Below are 18,654 nucleotides of genomic sequence, written 5' to 3'. Positions count from 1 at the left end.
TGATTTCACAATTATAATAATAATCATTATATCCGTTTCAAGGATGGCTATAAAGGTTGCTACAGAGACATCTCATACTCACCCAAGATTTCCTATGATCTGTTCAAACATGCTTTATTTTTGGGACACATAGCAGGATGTTATGTAAGATATACTCAGAATGTCTGCGCTTTTCCTCTTTGTCCTTCCAGAGGTGTGGGTGTTTTTATGGTAGTCTTCTGAGACTCTGTTGTTTTATTCAATGATTATCATTTTTAAAACAAGAAGCGGACCATATATTACACTATTAGAACATCATTTCTAGTGTTCACATGCGACGACATAGATATAGGGTATGGACCGAAGAGAACCACATAGTTTCCATTCAATCTGATTTAGTTGAAAATATAATTGGTAATACTAGGCATGGATATAGGCAGTTCAGATAGAACATTTGTCTTGAACCTTTCAAAATTTCACAGGGAAATTTGCCCAATACAGAGAAACGGACAAGGTACAACTTATGGTTCAACACTGATATCCGCCATATATGGCTTAGTATTACCGGATGGCACCATTGGAAGTAGGAATAAAAAGATTTTGTCAGTAACAAACTCTAGATCTCGAACTATAGCATTACTAATGTATACACAGCCTTCTCGAAGGGACATTTGAGCAAGACACTAATGTCATTGTAGGGTTTAGGTTCATTTGTGCCAGGACGTAATTGAATTCCTGGATACACTGTCAAACCGAAGCTTATTCTGTTCCGCACTTAAGTTGTACCGCAATCCACTTCCTATGCCAGTGATGGCAAACCTTTTTGAGCCCGAGTGCCCAAACCGCAATACATGACAACTTTTTTATCCTCAAAGTGCCAACAATGCAATTAAACCTGAATACTGAGGTTTAAGTTTAGAAAAAAACAACTCGTACAGTTGTCCAAACTAATTAACATCTTTTTTTTTTAAAAGAATACACCAGAGAGTTCAATGATACACATTTTAATTAATGATATAAATAATAGATAAAATTAAGCTTATATTTATTAGTATCTCCATCAAATGCGATACATACATACACACACACACAGACTGCTGAATACAGTCACAGACTGCTGAAAACATTCACACAGACACTGCTGAAGACACACACAGACTGCTGAATACACACACAGACAGTCCGCTGAATACATCCACACAGTCTACTGAATACATGCACACAGACTGCTGAATACAGTCACAGACTGCTGAAAACATTCACACACAGACTGCTGAAGACACACACAGACTGCTGAATACACACATGGGTGCAGTGTGGAGGTGGGGTGGTAAAGATACATCAAATCTTTATCCCCCCTATAAAGGAGGGTGGGACACTGCCAGCCCTGTTGGTGGTAAGTATGTGTCTGGCTCCAGCTCTCCTGTCCTCCCACGCAATGCTGTGTTGAGCATTGCCATGGGAACGTGCGGCAATGCTCCACACAGGCTGCTCACGGGAGGACAGAAGAGCTGCTTCCCAAATCCCTCCCCCTGCCTCCAGGTCCTTCTGACACGAAAGCAGAGTAGGCGCCTGCCGTTTTAGGCAGGCAGGTGCCTACTTTGTATTGCTGCCAACTGGCGCCATTCCCCCCACCCCCCGCCCGCCCCGCCGACCTATGGCCGCATGCCTACAGAGAGGGCTCGTTGTGCCACCTGTGTCACGCGTGCCATAGGTTCGCCATAACTGTCTTATGCAAATGTTGACCAAACTTTATTGCTGCTGTACAATATCCATTTGTTGAATGCATTATATAAACTAAAAAAAAAAAAACAACAAGAACTAGATGAATACTTGCATTTCTGGTGTCGGGAATACATTTTTTTTGTTCCTGTTTGTTTAAAAATTGGAAAGCACTTCCAACTGGGTCTTTCTGCCTTCCTTCAACAGCAAAAACAGATGAGAGAAAGGTTGGACTTCTTTGAAAGTCTTTTTTGAGCCGATGTAACTATGTAGCTATATAATTTCATTTTACTCAGTTAATAATCATGTGACTTGTGCCTACTTTCTATTTGCTGGAAACAAATGCATGGCTCGAATTAAGAGAGTTCAGGCAAAAGACGACTTACATAGCCAAAGCAAGAGACATTGCTGATTTGACGCCAGATCCCATGGATTACAGCAATTAATTCAGTTCTGATTTGAATAGCTTTCCTTAACAGAGTGAGGGAGATGGAGATATCTACACAGAGGCATTTATATAATCATACTAGTATGATATCTTTAATGATCTAAAACCTACATTATATTTCGAAAAGTAAATGGTACCTCTTCATAGATTGATATCATTGACATCATTACAAGTCAGTCTGTTACTTAGGAGCAGGGCCGGTGCAACCATAAGGTGCCAGGGGGAGAAAAAGACACACAGAGGTGCTTGGGGAGAAAGAGACATACAAAAGGGAGATGAAATACACTAAAAGAGGTAAGACATTCAAAGGAGTGGATAAGAAACACAAAAGGGGTAAGAAATTAAAAAAGGAGAATTAAGAGACAAACAAGTGCAGATTCATTGTTTGTGGGTTTTTTTTTTTTTTGGTGGGGTGTGTGTGTGTGAGGAGGGGGCGGGGGGGGGGGGAGGAGTGAGAGGGTGGCAAAATGCATCTTTGCCTGTGTAGTCAAAAGTCTTTGCACTGACCCTGCACAGGAGCAAGAACAGCTTGGTTTTCCTGGGAGAAAATCTGTAAAGCAATGTTCTATCTTTAGTGGAAAATATCCCCAGTAATTAGCTTTACTGTCTTTACTTTCATATTAGTTTTCAAGACATGATGCAAAGAACTGAATGAGCTTTAAAGCTTGCACTTTGTTTTCAGTCTGCATCCACAGTGTGCATCCATCACAGCACAATCACACTCTCCGCAATTAAAATGCCTGGGTCAATTCCTAGCATTACTCATTTAAATGAGATCGAGGTTCTTTTAAAATGACTTGATTGATTTTTAAGTCCCCATTTCACTTAGGTATAACTATTTCTGGAGAGACATACTTCATGAATCACGGCCTTTCACAATTCACAGGCAGACTTTGACTAAATACCTACATTTTACTATGTTTCAGCCTGGGGTGAAGCAGAGAAGGTTGACACAAATAATACAAGACCATTTTATTCTCTGCCATTAAGCTCCAATCTAACACTGACAAAGCTCCCTCTGAGTTATAATCCCTCTGACTGTCTGGGTTTATTTACTGTGAGATGAGTACTGTAGGGATGCTTTTAGAAGCTTTCATAGACTGTAAGCTTGTTTGAGCTGGGCCTTCTTCACCTCGTGCCTAATTTTTTATGTCAATAACTTGTCAGATATCCCCATTCTATAATTGGAAAACGCTGCGGAATATGTTGACGCTATATAAATGCTAATTAAAATAATAAGAAGAATAGAATTTCTGTTTAGAATTTTTTTTAAATGGGCAGTCAGACATACAGTTTGTTCGTTTGCTTTACATGTTTTCTATTGCCAGTACAATTTAAACAATACAATAGTCGACTTGTGAAGTGGTGGTTAATATTAGTATTTTTCCATCTGTGTGTTTTTTTATGTATGTATGTATGCACACATATATGGAAATACAACATGCTAGTCTTTATCACGTGTCCTTGTCTTGTAATATGTATATAAACATATGATTGTTTCATATATAGAATATAGTTTGAAAAGATGTGGAAAGATGTGAATTTATATATAAATCCGTTAAACCTTTTTCTGATTATTATTCATGATATTTTTTTACAACTATGATTATTTTAGTAACAACACATTTTAGTAAGTGAACAACAAAACAAATAATGATGTTATCTTTTTGTATCCATTTCAGGGATTTAATAATCAAGTGGATGTGTCATATATTGCCAAACATTACAACATGAGTAAAAGCAAGGTTGACAACCAGTTCTACAGCGTGGAAGTAGGAGACTCGACCTTCACAGTTCTTAAACGCTACCAGAATCTCAAGCCTATAGGCTCTGGGGCTCAGGGAATAGTTTGGTAAGTGAACCTATTATAAGAGCTGCATGACATAGCATAAGACAAAACTATTTATTTATTTATTTGAGTAGGACAAAGTTTTCTGTATGGTTTAGATGTTCCGATACATAGTACTAGGCCACTCTGGATATTATATGCCATAATTAAGACTTTTAATTGCATTGACAGCGGAATAACATAGTCACAAAAAAAGTCTGGCATCTATTAAAGTTACAACCTCCCTTCACCTTCCCCAAAATAGAGGAAATATGGGACATATAGACAACCGTGCATACATGGTGGCTTACGCCTGTTTTGGGTTCCCTTAGTGGTGGTCTGTTGATGTATGCCAAGTTGTGCATTATGTCAGAAGCCACTGTGCACAAATTGTACATGCATTTTCGTGGCATAAAAGAAAATGTATAAAAAAAAAAAAAAGAAAACACTGTGGGAGTGGCATTATTTGTGCACAAAATGGAGAACATTTTAGTGACAGAATAAACAATCCAGAGCAATATATGTTATTGGATAAAACTTCACGAGTGTTTCTTAGGATATGACAGCTCTTATTTTGCCAATTTTTTATGGGCAATTAAAGACAATTTCAAAAAAGAAGACCCTGAGGCAAGATTACTCATTAACATAATAGATACTAATTACAGTAAGGAAAAGAAGGTAAATATTATACTACTGGGGATGACTAGGGGCTTAGAAACCCCTAAATACAAAAATATTATATTTTGCTTCTTTCTTTCCATAGTCAATATTAAGTGTGTTTAGTTAGTTGTATAATGACAATACGTCAGTGATCGTTTGTTAAACTAGATAATGAACAGTGATTTTTTTTTTTTGTCTGCTTGTGTGGAGCAAATTGGGGGTGGGTTATCACTGGTGCCACACAAAGGGGCAGGTCACCCTAAAAAGAGGGCAGAACTTCCTTAAGGATTGGCAGGTCTGGATTGGCTGCTTACACTACACTTTTTGGGGGGGGGGGGGGGGGGGACAGTTTCCTTGGTTTCTCTACAAGTGTGAACAAAATCAAGATGGCAGTCTATTAAATTATGACTGGACTTTCTGGACAAAATCAAGATGGTTAGGAATAACTTGGATAAAGGATAACTTGCTTCGGAGGGTCCAAGAGTTAAAAAAATTGCTATTCGACTGCTGTATACCTAAAATAATAATACAAATATCCTTATTCTAATATAAAAGCTGCCACCACCAGGACAGTTTAAAAATAGGGTGTCCTATGTTACCCTGGCCAAATTAGATTAAAAACACCGAAAACACAATTTAGCAATAATATATGTGTCTCTTCCATATTGTAATTATAATATCAGACAAAGGCAGAACAAACTAATGAAACACATTATGAACAAAAAGCAAATCCAGTGCATCCAAGCTAAATATATTACAAATAAATTGCAACAAAGAAAATAAAAAGGGAGACATTAACAGAAAACTCTTGTACTTACTGTCTTCACATTGCAACATTATTTTCTTCCCCTAGAGAGCTTTTAATGAGGAAAGTGGTAATCCAATTTCGTTTTTAGGTTTCATTCCTAAATTTCAATGATGTTTCATTTGACTTATACTGTACATTGCAAAGGGTTGAGGAATGTATCAACCTTCTCTTTGACAGTTAGCCAATACTACTCCTGTAATAAAGGATAGTGCGTCCAACAAGCAGATGAAAGATTGGGTAATGAAGGTGTAAGTTACTTTAAAGCATTAAGTAAAATAAACAAAATGTATCTACTTGCTTATTTTCAGGGGATTTTCTTGATGTTATTTACATTCCAACTTCTCATGGGTTTGTCATGTCACAACTTATCATTGTACATGCGTATGTAGTATTTGTTTATTTAAAAAGTATTTACAAGGACACCAAAGACCCCTAAAAGACGGGTCTCTTTTTAAAGGCACTGCAACGTAAATGATAGGTTTAAGCCCACTACACTCAGGGGTGTTCAATATAGTCTACATAATGAGTCACAACTTTATTAAGCATGTCCCTATACAGAGGATTGCTGACCATGGTTGAGGGTCTAGGGCAGGGGTGTGCAACCTTTTAGCAGTACTGTTCTAAAACAAGATCTTGAAGTCCCTTGGTGTGCCGGTCCTATTTTTATAAACTGAGGTGTGTTTGTTGCCATATTGTGCTTGTGTTATTTATGAGTGCTGTAGCTGCTTTGTACTGTTGTATTTGTGTAAATGTGGACTGTTATATTGTATTTGTTTATGAGTATTTTGTGGTATTGTGTTTGATATCTATGAATGTGGGCTGTGTATGGCAGCTGCTTGTGTAATTGTGTGTCTGGATTACATGTCACATTGTGTGTTTAATGTGTGGGGCTGCTTATGGTATTGCATGTGTCCCATGTAGACACACACACTGAACCATGCACACACACACACACACACACACTGATCTATGTAGCACATACTAACTCATTCAGACACATACACGGATCTATGCAGCACATACTGACCCATTCAGACACACATACTGATCTGATATCACTTCCTCTAAGTGCTGCAATGCAATGTCCTCAATATCTGAAAATATCTGAAGTCCCACTGTGACTCCTGATAGGCGAGAGCCTGTTTGTCTCTGGCAGTCTTAAGTGCCGCGCAATGGCACCTCGAGTACCATGAATGGCACACGTGCCATAGATCGCTGATCCCTGACCAAGGACAAGTGTTCATCTATCCACCATTGTGGCTTTAGATATGAATTTGGTTTTTAGACTGATAAACACCTCAAACTATTTAAGCAGCAATAAAGCCCAGGGAGTCGGCCCAACTAGTTTCTGTAAATGTTAAAGCCTTCGAACAGATTTTCCCCACAGACACTCAAACATAAGTGTGAATTAGACTTTCAGTGTGTTATAACTGGGCTGGGGTGATTTACTCTTTCTTTAGCATTTTATAATATTACTTCTAAAGGAAAACCAATGTATCCTCCCAATGTATCCCATCCATATCAAGTACTTTGCCCACATCTTATTCCCACAAGGATTTATAGTTAGTTGCTGGTGAGGAATTGGAAGAGGTGCTTCCAGGGCTGTTGTTGTTTTGTTTTTTTCCCAGTATGTGTCACCTTCTCTTTTCAGTAAATAATCTCTTGACAGAAGCTGTTAGAAGAATGTTCCCTTAGAGTAACTGCTAAAATGATTCACTGTATTCACTGAGACAATTTAACATTATCATGACATTAATTTAGTACAGAGCAAATCATATATACAAAGCTTAAAGCAGGGTTCCAATAGATCAAATGCCCGAAGTGTTTTGTAAACGTGGTGACGAGGCTAAATGGTTTGCCTTATGGCATTTCATTTTACAATCCTATAATGATCTAAGTTATGGTCTAATAACAAGTCAACAGAACATGACCCTGAACGGGTCATATATTCAGTTAAGCATATATCATAATGTATTTGATTCATTCAATTTCCGAAATGATTCTACAGCCTCTTTTGTCTGCTGTAGACATATGCTTGCTCACCACCCTTGCAAATCAACACAAAACAAAACAATAAAACACATTCACTAATGTATGCTGACTGAAATGGCGGGGATTTTCTGCTGAGAACACAAGTATATCACCCTAAGATACCATAGGGGATATTTAACTTTTGCTGTTATAACCTTTCCTGAGTCATTAGGCATAACGTTTCATTTAAAGGGACCCTACAAGCATCATAACTGCTGTAGCTTGGCTAAAATATACATCTCAACACATCCATTAAATGCTGTTAAATAAAACGTTCATTACGTTTTTTGAAATAACAGCACATTTGTTTTTTGCATTACTTTTTTTTTTGTATATATATATATGCATTTATCCAGTTAAATATACTGCCATAATATATTTCCAGCCCTCTAAAGAACTTGGGTGTGGAATATAGATACTGCCTATCTCTAAAAATGTATTGTTTTATAATAACCTGTGTTTTCTCTTGTCTACATCATCCCGAGAATTGCAAGCGTGTTTGTTTTCCAATCTTCAAGCCCAATAAACCAAATAATTTATCTCGTTTGACAGTGTATACGACAGCCATCATCAATCACGTTCAATATATCTAGAGAGAATAACTGCTCTCAATAAGAACAGGATTTGTGGCAGTTTTGTCTATGCACACATCATGTTAATTCAAATTGTTTTGACATAATTATTATTTTTACTTGTACGTGATGGCAATTATTTTGAGTAAGTCTTGCTCTGTTTATGTGCTATATACGGTAAATTGATTACTAGACAGACAGACAGACATACAGGCACTGAATTATTATCAATGTAATATTATGCCAAACAAGTAACCTTCATAACTGACAACATATGTATTGAATTGAGAATTGAATTGCAAATTGTCGGCCAAAATAGCTGATTTGAAAAAGAACTTTCAAAATAAGGTGTGTTAGATTAAGCAATTAGAGAATGAAGAATCCTACAATTTAGCAATTAGACAGTAGGCAATAATGCAGACTATGCATTACACACACTGCGGGTGCAACCCTTTTCATGAGTTTCAAAAATATTAGAAACTTATATGTGTCCCTGTCCCTTTGGAGTAAGTACAAGACATTTTTATGATTACTGCAAATTTGTGAATGCAAGTGTATTTGTAGATAGCTTCATAATGTGTGTCTGAATATAAGGGTGTGTTTTGTATAGTGTCATGGTTTGTGAAAGCAGGATTGTAGTTGTTGGCAGTATCATGGTGCTAAACTGTATTTGTGTAGTTCCTGTATGTACTGCAGTCCTGTATTTACATGAATGGGAGATTGTTTGATTCAGGGTTAGTAGTCAAAACTTGTGTGAATTATTGTGTGTATTTATATGCAGTGACTGTGTCTTTAAATGCAGATTTTCTTTTTGTATATGGCTTGAAGTGTCTGAGTGCAGGTGTGCACCTGAACATTGTCTCTGCTTCTAATAACTTTGTAAAGATAAGGGGGTCTCACTACTCATTGAAAAGAGGGGGCTGTAAATGGGGGAAGCTGTAGATGGTGGGGGCTATAAAAGTGGTGTAATTAACATACTGCCATTGCATTCACACTGAAACAGTTACATACATCCTGACATTGTGCACACAGAAAAAGACAAACACATACTGGTATTGCAGATATTTTTTTTTTATATGGTTTGAAGTGTCTGAATGCAGGTGTGCACCTGAACATTGTCTCTGCTTCTAATAACTTTGTAAAGATAAGAAAAGGACAAACAAAACACATACTGGTATTGTACACGTGCGTAAACACTGGCATTCACTACAAACTCTGATAGTGACACTGACACTGCACACAATAACATTGCACAACGTCATTCCCAATTTTTCTGCACATAGAGTCCTTCGCACACATATTGCATAAACTGTTTAGGTTGGTGATCCACCTGTCTCTCTTCATCACACCGCTATACATAAGCATCTCAGTCTATCCCAGCCCTGACATTTCTCTCCCTGTTTCCCAAGCTATACATGTTTTTTTTCCTCTATCCAAATCTTTTTTCTCTCTCCTTTATCACTTCCAAGTAGTGTTTCTCCCTTCAACCCTACTTATATCTTTTTTGTATCCCGCACCATAACCTCTCCCCATTTATTTTAGCCTGCCTTCACCTTGTTCCAGGAAAGGTGACGGAAAGTGGAATGGTTGCAATTTTTGCTACTCAGAGAATGGACGTACATGAGTTGAAGGTCATCTTAAAACCTTTATGAAAGGCAGTTGTGTTTAAAAAGCCTATAGGGATTACTAAACTGATATGGCGGATACATCCCTTAAGAATGTTCAGCATTACTTCTTGGAGCCAACACAATCGCGTATAACACAACCACATTCTTAGCTCATAGATCTGCTCTTCCAGGTTTTCTTCTGAAATACCAATATCGAAGCATAAATGTTGTGTTTTTTTTTTTGTATATAATAGGGGTAACAAAAAAGTAAATGTTTCTGCAGAAATTTATTAAAAATAAATTTAAAGGACTAGGGTTTTTTCCCCTTTGGTTTCTCCTTCACTGCCTATTTAACTTTTGGGCGATGCTATAGCTACGCAAAATCCCCCTGATTATTAACTTCACACAGTGTTAGTGTATTTCATGTTGTAAAAAAAAAAAAGGACAAGGGCTATTTAAACGAATTAAAATAACGAAGCAAGAACGAGCGTGAATGAAGTATAGTTTGCATAGACCCTTTTTGCTATTTCTATCCATTGGAGTCGAGCTTTGCCTGTAAAAAGGTTACTAATTGTTCTAACTACATAAATGGGAATCCTGTTGCCATAACGAGAGACAGTTACACAATATGATTTATCTCTATAAATATCTTGGAGAGACGCAAATTTGCCAGACATCTGGTACAAATATATATCTTCCTACGATTACTAACTATACTACATTAGACCTCATAGCTCCAGACCTTGTTTTCTATAATTATATATGTTTTTTAAATGTCTTATGTAATTCGTTCAACTACTTTCTGTAATTCCAGAAAACTGTATTTGTGGTTATGGTAAATCTGCCACATGTCACAAGTATTTATCAGATACAATTAAATATTGTTTTTCATGCTATGGGGCTCTGTGTTTTCTCTTAGTGCTGCCTACGATGCCGTTCTTGATAGAAATGTGGCTATTAAGAAGCTCAGCAGACCATTTCAGAATCAGACACATGCCAAGCGGGCATATCGAGAGCTCGTCCTAATGAAGTGTGTAAATCATAAAAATGTAAGTATAAGTATGTTTCATTCTGTTTATTGTGATTCATTGTCCTAGACAGATGTACCAGGTATTATGTTACTTATTATCAAGTTTAGTTTTTTATCAATTTTTAGTTGTTTTTTTTTTGCATTTGGATATAAGGTAAAACTATTATAATGGAAACATTTTGGAAATTAGTTTTTTAAACAGGTCTTCAGAAGTGGTATGCAACTTGGCCTTCAAGGAATTGTGGGTTATCCTAAAATATTGAAATCATCGGATACAGTAGATATCTATGTGCTAGTTTTCAATCTTAGATTGTAGAGTCAATTAGAGAAATCAAGACAATGCTCCCTTGTGTCCTACTCACAATGAGAGGATTACTTGGTATGTCATTGGGGGCAGGCTATATGTCGCATGGATACAAGTGAGTGATTAGTTGTAAATAGCTTTTTTAAAGTGGTTTCATAAAGTTGATGGTGTTATCCTACCAATGCCTTTGGGATATAGAGTAGCCATATTATAGTTTCACCAAGATAAGTTAGGCTTGGCCATTGATTTATTTTGTTGTAATATGAGATGGCTACATGTGGTCTGGGATTTCCTTGAAAACTGGCTAAGATGCAAATCATGGAGCTATTTCTAGGCTAGATATGTTTGCAAAAATATTCCCATAAGTGATTGAAAACCTCAACCTGTGACCAGATGTCAAATATCTTTCAAGGAACACTATAGTTCAGTGCTCCCCAACCTTTTTATCGCCGCGGACCGGTAAACATTTGATAATTTTTCCGTGGCCCGCTTGTTTTGATTTAATAAGACAAAAAAAAACCAAACAGTCACATATATTAAAAAAAACACGCAGACACATACATAGTCAGAAAATCACAAACACAGTCACATAAAGACATAGACTCAAAATTGTGTGTATGTGTGTGTGAGCGGTGCAGTGTGTATGTGAGGGTGGCAGTGTGTGTGAGAGTTGCAGTGTGTGTGTGGGGGGCAGTGTTTGTGGGGCAGTGTGTGTAGTGTGTGTATGGGGGAAATGTTTGTGGGGCAGTGTGTGTATGGGGGCAGTGTTTGTGGGGCAGTGTGTGTAGTGTGTGTATGGGGCAGTGTGTGTAGTGTGTGTATGGGGCAGTGTGTGTATGGGGCAGTGTGTGTATGGGGCAATGTGTGTAGTGTGTTTATGGGGCAGTGTTTGTGGGGCAGTGTGTGCAGTCTGTGTATGGGGCAGTGTTTGTAGTGTGTGTATGGGGCAATGTGTGTAGTGTGTGTGTATGGGGCAGTGTTTGTGGGGCAGTGTGTGTATGGGGCAATGTGTGTAGTGTGTGTATGGGGCAGTGTTTGTGGGGCAGTGTGTGTAGTGTGTGCATGGGGGCAGTGTTTGTGGGGCAATGTGTGTAGTGTGTATGGGGCAGTGTTTGTGGGGCAATGTGTGTAGTGTGTGTATGGGGCAGTGTGTGTAGTGTGTGCATGGGGGCAGTGTTTGTGGGGCAATGTGTGTAGTGTGTGCATGGGGCAGTGTTTGTAGTGTGTGTGGGGCAGTGTTTGTGGGGCAGTGTGTGTAGTGTGTGTGTGTGGGCAGTGTGTGTATGGGGGGTAAGGAGGCTTTTTTTAAATTTATTTAATTAAAATTAATATATTCATGTCCCCCCTCCCTTCTTACCTTTACTGGGAGGAGGGGGGACATTTCTTAGTCCCTGGTGGTCCGGTGGGGAATCCCTGGTGGTCCGGTGGTGGTGAGGTGAACTCTAGCCCAGTTACAGGGCTAGAGTTCACTCTCGCGAGATTTGGAGCGTTGCCGTGGTTACCGCGGCAACGCTCCAAATCTCGCGAGAGGACCCGGAGGAGCTGCAGGTAAGAGCTTCCGGGTCCTCTCTCACTCCCCTGCCGGCTGCCAGCAATGTGCCTGCAGACCGGGGAGGGAGATCTCTGATCTCCCCTCCGGTCCGCAGGCACATTGCAGGGCTGGCACTTGGGCAATGCCAGCCCTGCATTAGCCGGCAGGCTCGCACACCCCACACCCCTGGGCGGCCCGGTACCGTTTGATCCACGGACCGGTACCGGTCCGCGGCCCGGGGGTTGGGGAACACTGCTATAGTTCACTTAATCGTAATGAAGTGGTCTGAATGCCGTGTCCCTGTCCTTTAGCCCTGCAATGTAAAACATTTTAGTTTGCAGTGATCATTTGTTAGTCAAATGTGCTGGGGACATCATTTGTGGAACTTCACATCCTAGTTGTAAGAACTCTTTTCAAAAAGTGTGCATCGATGTGCTTAGCACATTCCTTTCTAATGTATTGCTGAATAGATTTATTTCATTGCAAATAAAGAAAGGAGAGCTTAACAGCACCCAGTTGAAACACAATTGATCGTGTGAATGTTAAGAGCATTTCCAGACCTCTCTGCAATCCAGGGAACCAGGTGATAAACGAACGCAGAGCTATGCTTTATAATGTAAATAGAACAGTTGGTTTAAATTGGCTAAACAGCAAGATGTTTATTCTATTTATCATTATGTCATCATTTTAAAAAGTACTGCTTATGTCAGTCTATATATCCATAAACTTGATTCAGTACCCGTGTTTTTTCCCCTCATAATCTGTCCCTTTCCAGGATTCATAATATTATGCATAATTTCAAATAAAAGCAGAAAATATGAGAACTCTATATGAGAACAGGCAGGATCTCAGAGAAACCTCAATAGCTTGCCCATAATGTATGCCCTGCATAGATCTCAAATAAGTTGTTGCTTACTTGTGCTATTACAGAGGTAACTTGTATCATTTGCCCATCAGACTGATCTTGCCCATAAGGGCAGTCCAGATCCGAAATCCTGCTGAGTTCCCTCTGCACATGAGATACTGCAACCTCTGACAATTTTTTTTTTACTTCTTAGGGCTCGTCAGCAAAATGTAGTTGATACGCCTCTAGGCACAGTGATTGATTGAAAAGTGACATGGTTCACAATTTTACAAATAATTTAACAAATCTCTGTTTCCCCAGGTCTGAATAAAAACAAAAATATGTAGAAATCCACACTGCTGAATTTAGCAGTACCCTGGAACTGAGAGCCTCTATTAGGGGCTCACTTACAATCATGTAATGTTTTAGCCCCTTAAGGACCAGGGCTTTTTGAGATGTGACTGTACTATATATACTCCATGTTAAATGTGTCACTTTGTATTTATGTAAAATCTTTCAATTGTATTTTTGAGCACAAAAGAAATTACACTTAACAGAAATTCAGAGACTGAGTACGGTAATCACAATCAAGAGTGTATCATCCAAGTCCATCAATGTGTGAGTAACACATTAATGGATTGGAGTTGGCATTCCATATTAATATATTATGATGCTTGAAAAAGATGATTCATTAATAGAAAAAAAATATTAACCTCTGATCCCACCTTAAGCAGCAAATCTGTATTTTCGGCTCTGATCTAATGATTTGGTAGAGGCTGAGATTGCTCAGTCAAACCTGGCCCTTTTGTTGATCTCAATGGCAATGTCTTGTATAGCATGAATTCTTCATATGTGTATATGTGTAATATAGGACTTATGATATGTTTTATTATTGAAAAGACACAAATGAAACAACTCAGTAAGCATTGCTTTTCCCAGGCAGATCACACAGTCGGGGTGGTAGGCTTATAGCTGCAGCAATTTATGCAAATCTCTGCAGCTATAGTGTGTGGAATGAAGGTAGACAGGGACTCGGAACTCCTTGGATTATGTTTTCGGTTGCAGATACAACAAAGCAAATATTTTCATCAAGTTCAGACATTTGACATTGTAGGTTAGGTTTTTTTTTTTTTTTTATTAGAGGCATTAGAGGATTTGACAAGATACAGAGTCAAAGTAAACAAGAGACTCCCAGGTCCCCAGATCAATGAGCTCTAACATCATATCATTGGACTATAAGTGAACAATACAAATGAAATACAAATGAGGGCGTGCATATTTAACAAAAGAAAATAGTAATGATGTAGCAATGCATATGTACACCCCATGGATTGTGTGGAAGAAATTGCAGAAACATAACAGTGTGGGTAGTCAACCACGTACTATACCTGCGTGTGCATTTATTGTAGGTTATGGGATTAGTAAAATAGGAAATAGACTGCGCTCATATTAGCCACCTACTAAGGATGCAGGGAATCATCTGTCTCATCGTTAACACAGCCCGTCTAAGCTCTAGATCGTCAAGAGACAAGAAGTGAAGAAAATGTAAGAAGAAAAAAAAAGAAATAGAAATTAAATTAAGGTGAAGGCAATCCTCCAAGAGACCCACCCCTCCACCAGCCCTTCACTTACCATTCCTCCTCCCTACCTCTCATTGTGACCAGGGGAGGGCTGGCAGCCTCAGGCCTGGGGGGGGAAAATCCAGTAAAGTGGCCCATTGCACCACTGAATCAGCTCACCATCCATGCCCACCTTTTCCTGGTTTTATAACCGATATTGATGTTATGCTAATCAGTAGCTCTTTGCCATACCTCATCCTTTGCGGCTCCAACTTTCAATGTTGTCAGAGCGCAGGCTGAGAATCTCTGAGCCTGTGCGCTGACTCACTAACTGAGCACCGGAACCACGAGGGAGAGGATATGACCTGACTGCTCCTACTGCTGGTGCGCATCAATGGACCACCAGGGAATCGTTTCAATTGAATATGCTGGTGTCCCCAACTTGCGAGCTGTGTTTGCCACCGGGCGCCTCTATTGTCATGGCGCCCTGCGTGACCGCACAGCTTGCACAGCCCAAAGGCTGTCCCTGCTGACAGAGACACTGGCACTCACTCTGAATAACACACACACACACACAAACCCTGACAGACACACACTCACTGACAGGCGCACACACACACACACACACTGACAGGCAGACACACACATTCAATGACAGACAACCACTTACTTGACACACACACTCGCTGACTCACAAACACTGATAGATACACACTCAATGACACACTTAATAGACACATACAGTTATACACACACTCACTGACAGACACACAATTACTGACAGACACCAGTGCCATCTTAACAACATTATGGGCCCCCGGGCAAAGCAGTGAGTAAACACAGACAGACTGCTGAGTACACCCAGATGAGTGTGGGGTGCTGTGTGTGTGTGTGTGTGGAGTGCTATGTGAGTGTGGGGTGCTCTGTATGTGTGTGTGTGTGTGTGTGTGTGTGTGGAGTGCTATGTGAGTGGGGTGCTGCGTGTGTGTGGAGTTTTATGTGTGTGTGGGGTGCTGTGTGTGTGTGTTTGTGAGTGTTGCAGAGTTTGAGTGGTACAGGTAGCAAATGTTTTTTGTTTTTTTAATACTACTATACATTAAAACAAAATCTCTATGTCCTCCCCACCCTTCTTCTTACCTTTGGTGAAAGAGTGAGGGGGGGGGCATAGCCAGCCCCAGTGGTCCAATTGTTCGGTACAGCCTGCAGCTTGTCTGGCTGCAGGCGGTCTCCTATCCTCCTGCGCGCAGAATGCTGTGTGGAGCATTGCCATGGTAACGCGCAGCAACGCTCCACACAGCCTGCTGGCGGGAGGAGCGATCTGCCTTACAGGTTGGCCTCTCCTGCAGCCCTGGTCCTAGCTCCCTCTCTTTCTGATCAAAGGAAGATCTCCCTCACCGGCCCAAGGGGGCCCACACCAGAAAACAAGGCCGCCTCTCCATTGGCCGGCAAGGGAAATCAAAGGCTCTTCCCTGTTGGCCGGGCACGCTTGGCAGCACGGTGGGGCCCCCATGCCTGTGGGGCCCCCGGGCAACTGCCCAGCATGCCCATGCGGAAAGACAGTCATGACAGACACACACACTCACTTCCAGACACACACACACACATCCAGACACACACACAAACACACTTCCAGACACACACACACACACTTACTGACAGACATACACACTCACTGACAGATACACACACACTAACTGACAGACACACACACACATATTTATTGATAGACACACACACTTACTGACAGATACACACTCACTGACAGATACACACACACACTTACTGACACGCACTCACTGACAGGCACACACTCACAAACTAATTTTTTTGCTTGTTGGTCCTCCCCCAGGGGTCCAGTGGCTTTCATAATCTTCCTGCTACTCTCTGCACCTCTCGCACTGTTTAGTGATGCGGGGCCGGAACAACGTCATATTCCGGCTCCTGGCATCACCCGGCCGATATATTGCTGCAGAGTAGGCACCTGCCATCTCGGACAAGCTGGTGCCTACTCTGCCCTACTACGGGGGCGAACTTAGGTGGCCAGTTGGCCACCTGCTGGGCTCTCTGTGACAGGCCATCAGCCTGCTCTGCACGGCGCCCCCCACCTACTGGCGCTCAGGATAGGCCCTGCAGCGCCCCTTTTTCAAATTATTAAGGACAGCCTGGGGGGCAATTGCTTCCCTGGCCCGGCCCGCCCCTGATTGTGACCAACAGCCTCAGGTTTAGCTAGTAATGGTGGCGTGCAAGGCCTAAGCTGTCTGTCCCACCCCTCTACAGGCCCTGCCCCCACAGACCCTATCCCCCACCACAGCTCCTGAACCCCATATAGAGCCTCTGTGCCCCTATCTACAACCCCTTTCCACAAGGAATAAGGTGTGTTTTTCTTACATTGTTAGTTTTTGGTGTAAAACCATTTTCTTATAGGAGGAGGTAAACAAGATATGTATGGGATAAAATGTTTAACTTGGGATAACGTTCAGATGACAGTTGTACATAACTATAAACTGATTGTTAATTTTATATATGTATCTCATCTAAGAGAGTTAAACATACAGATGAGTTGAAACCCTAATCCAAATGATAGATGTGCCAGTTGTCTACCATGGACTTTAAAAAGATAGCAGGTTGACCACTGTAATTGTTTTTACAAGTGATGGGAATCCAGATGGCAATTCGATTGGGACAGATGGGATAACAGAGATATACAGCAAGCGATAACAAAAACTGTCATCACATTTTCACTACTCATTTTTTTAAAGTTCATTATATTTAATTAAAAGTAATGATTTGTCTAAATGATGTATATTGATTTTTCTGAGAATATTTTTCTTTTTATTAGACTGAGCAGCTATGTTGGGTCAGCTCCTACTGTTATCTGACCAGCTTCTGCTGCTGTAGTTTCACATAGAGGATCACAGAAGCAGGAAAAGTTAGACTGAGCGGCAGTTGGTTAGATATCAGTAGAATTCAACCCAAAATGGCTGCTCTGCCAAATGATAAAGTGACATAAAAAAAAAAAAACAACAACAAAAAACATTAGCTTTCTTTAAATGTAATAAACTTTTTAAAAAAGAGAAATGGAAATCTGATAAAAAAAAATGGTGCTCTAAGAACATTTTTATTATATAACGTGTTGTGTTCCTTGATATGTGCGGTTTTCTGTAGCTTGTATGGCTCACAATGAAACTCATTACAGGTTCTGAAGTATAGAATTAAAGTCTGTATTCACTGTACACTGAATTATAATGAACTGTAAGCCAAACACACAACTTGGCTATATTATCTTAAATTTAGCATTTTGATTTATAAATTTAATTCATCACAATTTGATATTTAGTGAATAAGCCCCAAAGTATTCATTATCTGATGAAGAATTGTGAGCGAAGCCGAGTTGTCAAGTTGGTTTTGCAGAACACTGTAGACCTCTCTCTTTGCCTCTTGTGAATTAGAACTGCAGTGATTTGTGAAAACTACTTCAGCTCTCAGATAGCTCCTTGGAGCAGAGCTGTAGATCTCACATGCATGGACTAAGACTTTGCTGACCTATGCACATAATCCAATGCATGCTATGTGTAAACTAACGGTAGCTCAATGCTATGGTTGCTACTAATTTACACATTAGTGTCATTCATCCTAAGGGATTAATGGAACATCTGAACGGGGCTTATGTACTAAGAATATACCCTATAGACCGAAATCCTATCATCTGATTGGATGTCTCTTTCTGGTGG

General features: G+C 40.0%; 1 protein-coding gene across 6 annotated transcripts in view; it reads left to right on the top strand.

Moving 5' to 3' along the window:
- The window catches only part of MAPK10 (mitogen-activated protein kinase 10), a 267,785-nt gene that overhangs the window by 158,496 nt on the left and 90,635 nt on the right, over positions 1-18,654 (top strand). For all 6 annotated transcript variants that reach the window (XM_063458770.1, XM_063458771.1, XM_063458768.1 and 3 more), the window contains exons 3-4: positions 3,832-4,001; positions 10,575-10,704. In XM_063458770.1, the coding sequence (XP_063314840.1) occupies positions 3,832-4,001; positions 10,575-10,704 (300 nt within the window). The remainder of the gene's footprint in view (positions 1-3,831; positions 4,002-10,574; positions 10,705-18,654) is intronic.

This window comes from Pelobates fuscus, chromosome 6 (genome assembly GCF_036172605.1).
Source record: "Pelobates fuscus isolate aPelFus1 chromosome 6, aPelFus1.pri, whole genome shotgun sequence".
Taxonomy (NCBI): Eukaryota; Metazoa; Chordata; class Amphibia; order Anura; family Pelobatidae; genus Pelobates; species Pelobates fuscus.
The sequence above is the reverse complement of the archived record's forward strand: the minus strand, read 5'-3'. Positions and strand labels throughout refer to the sequence as shown.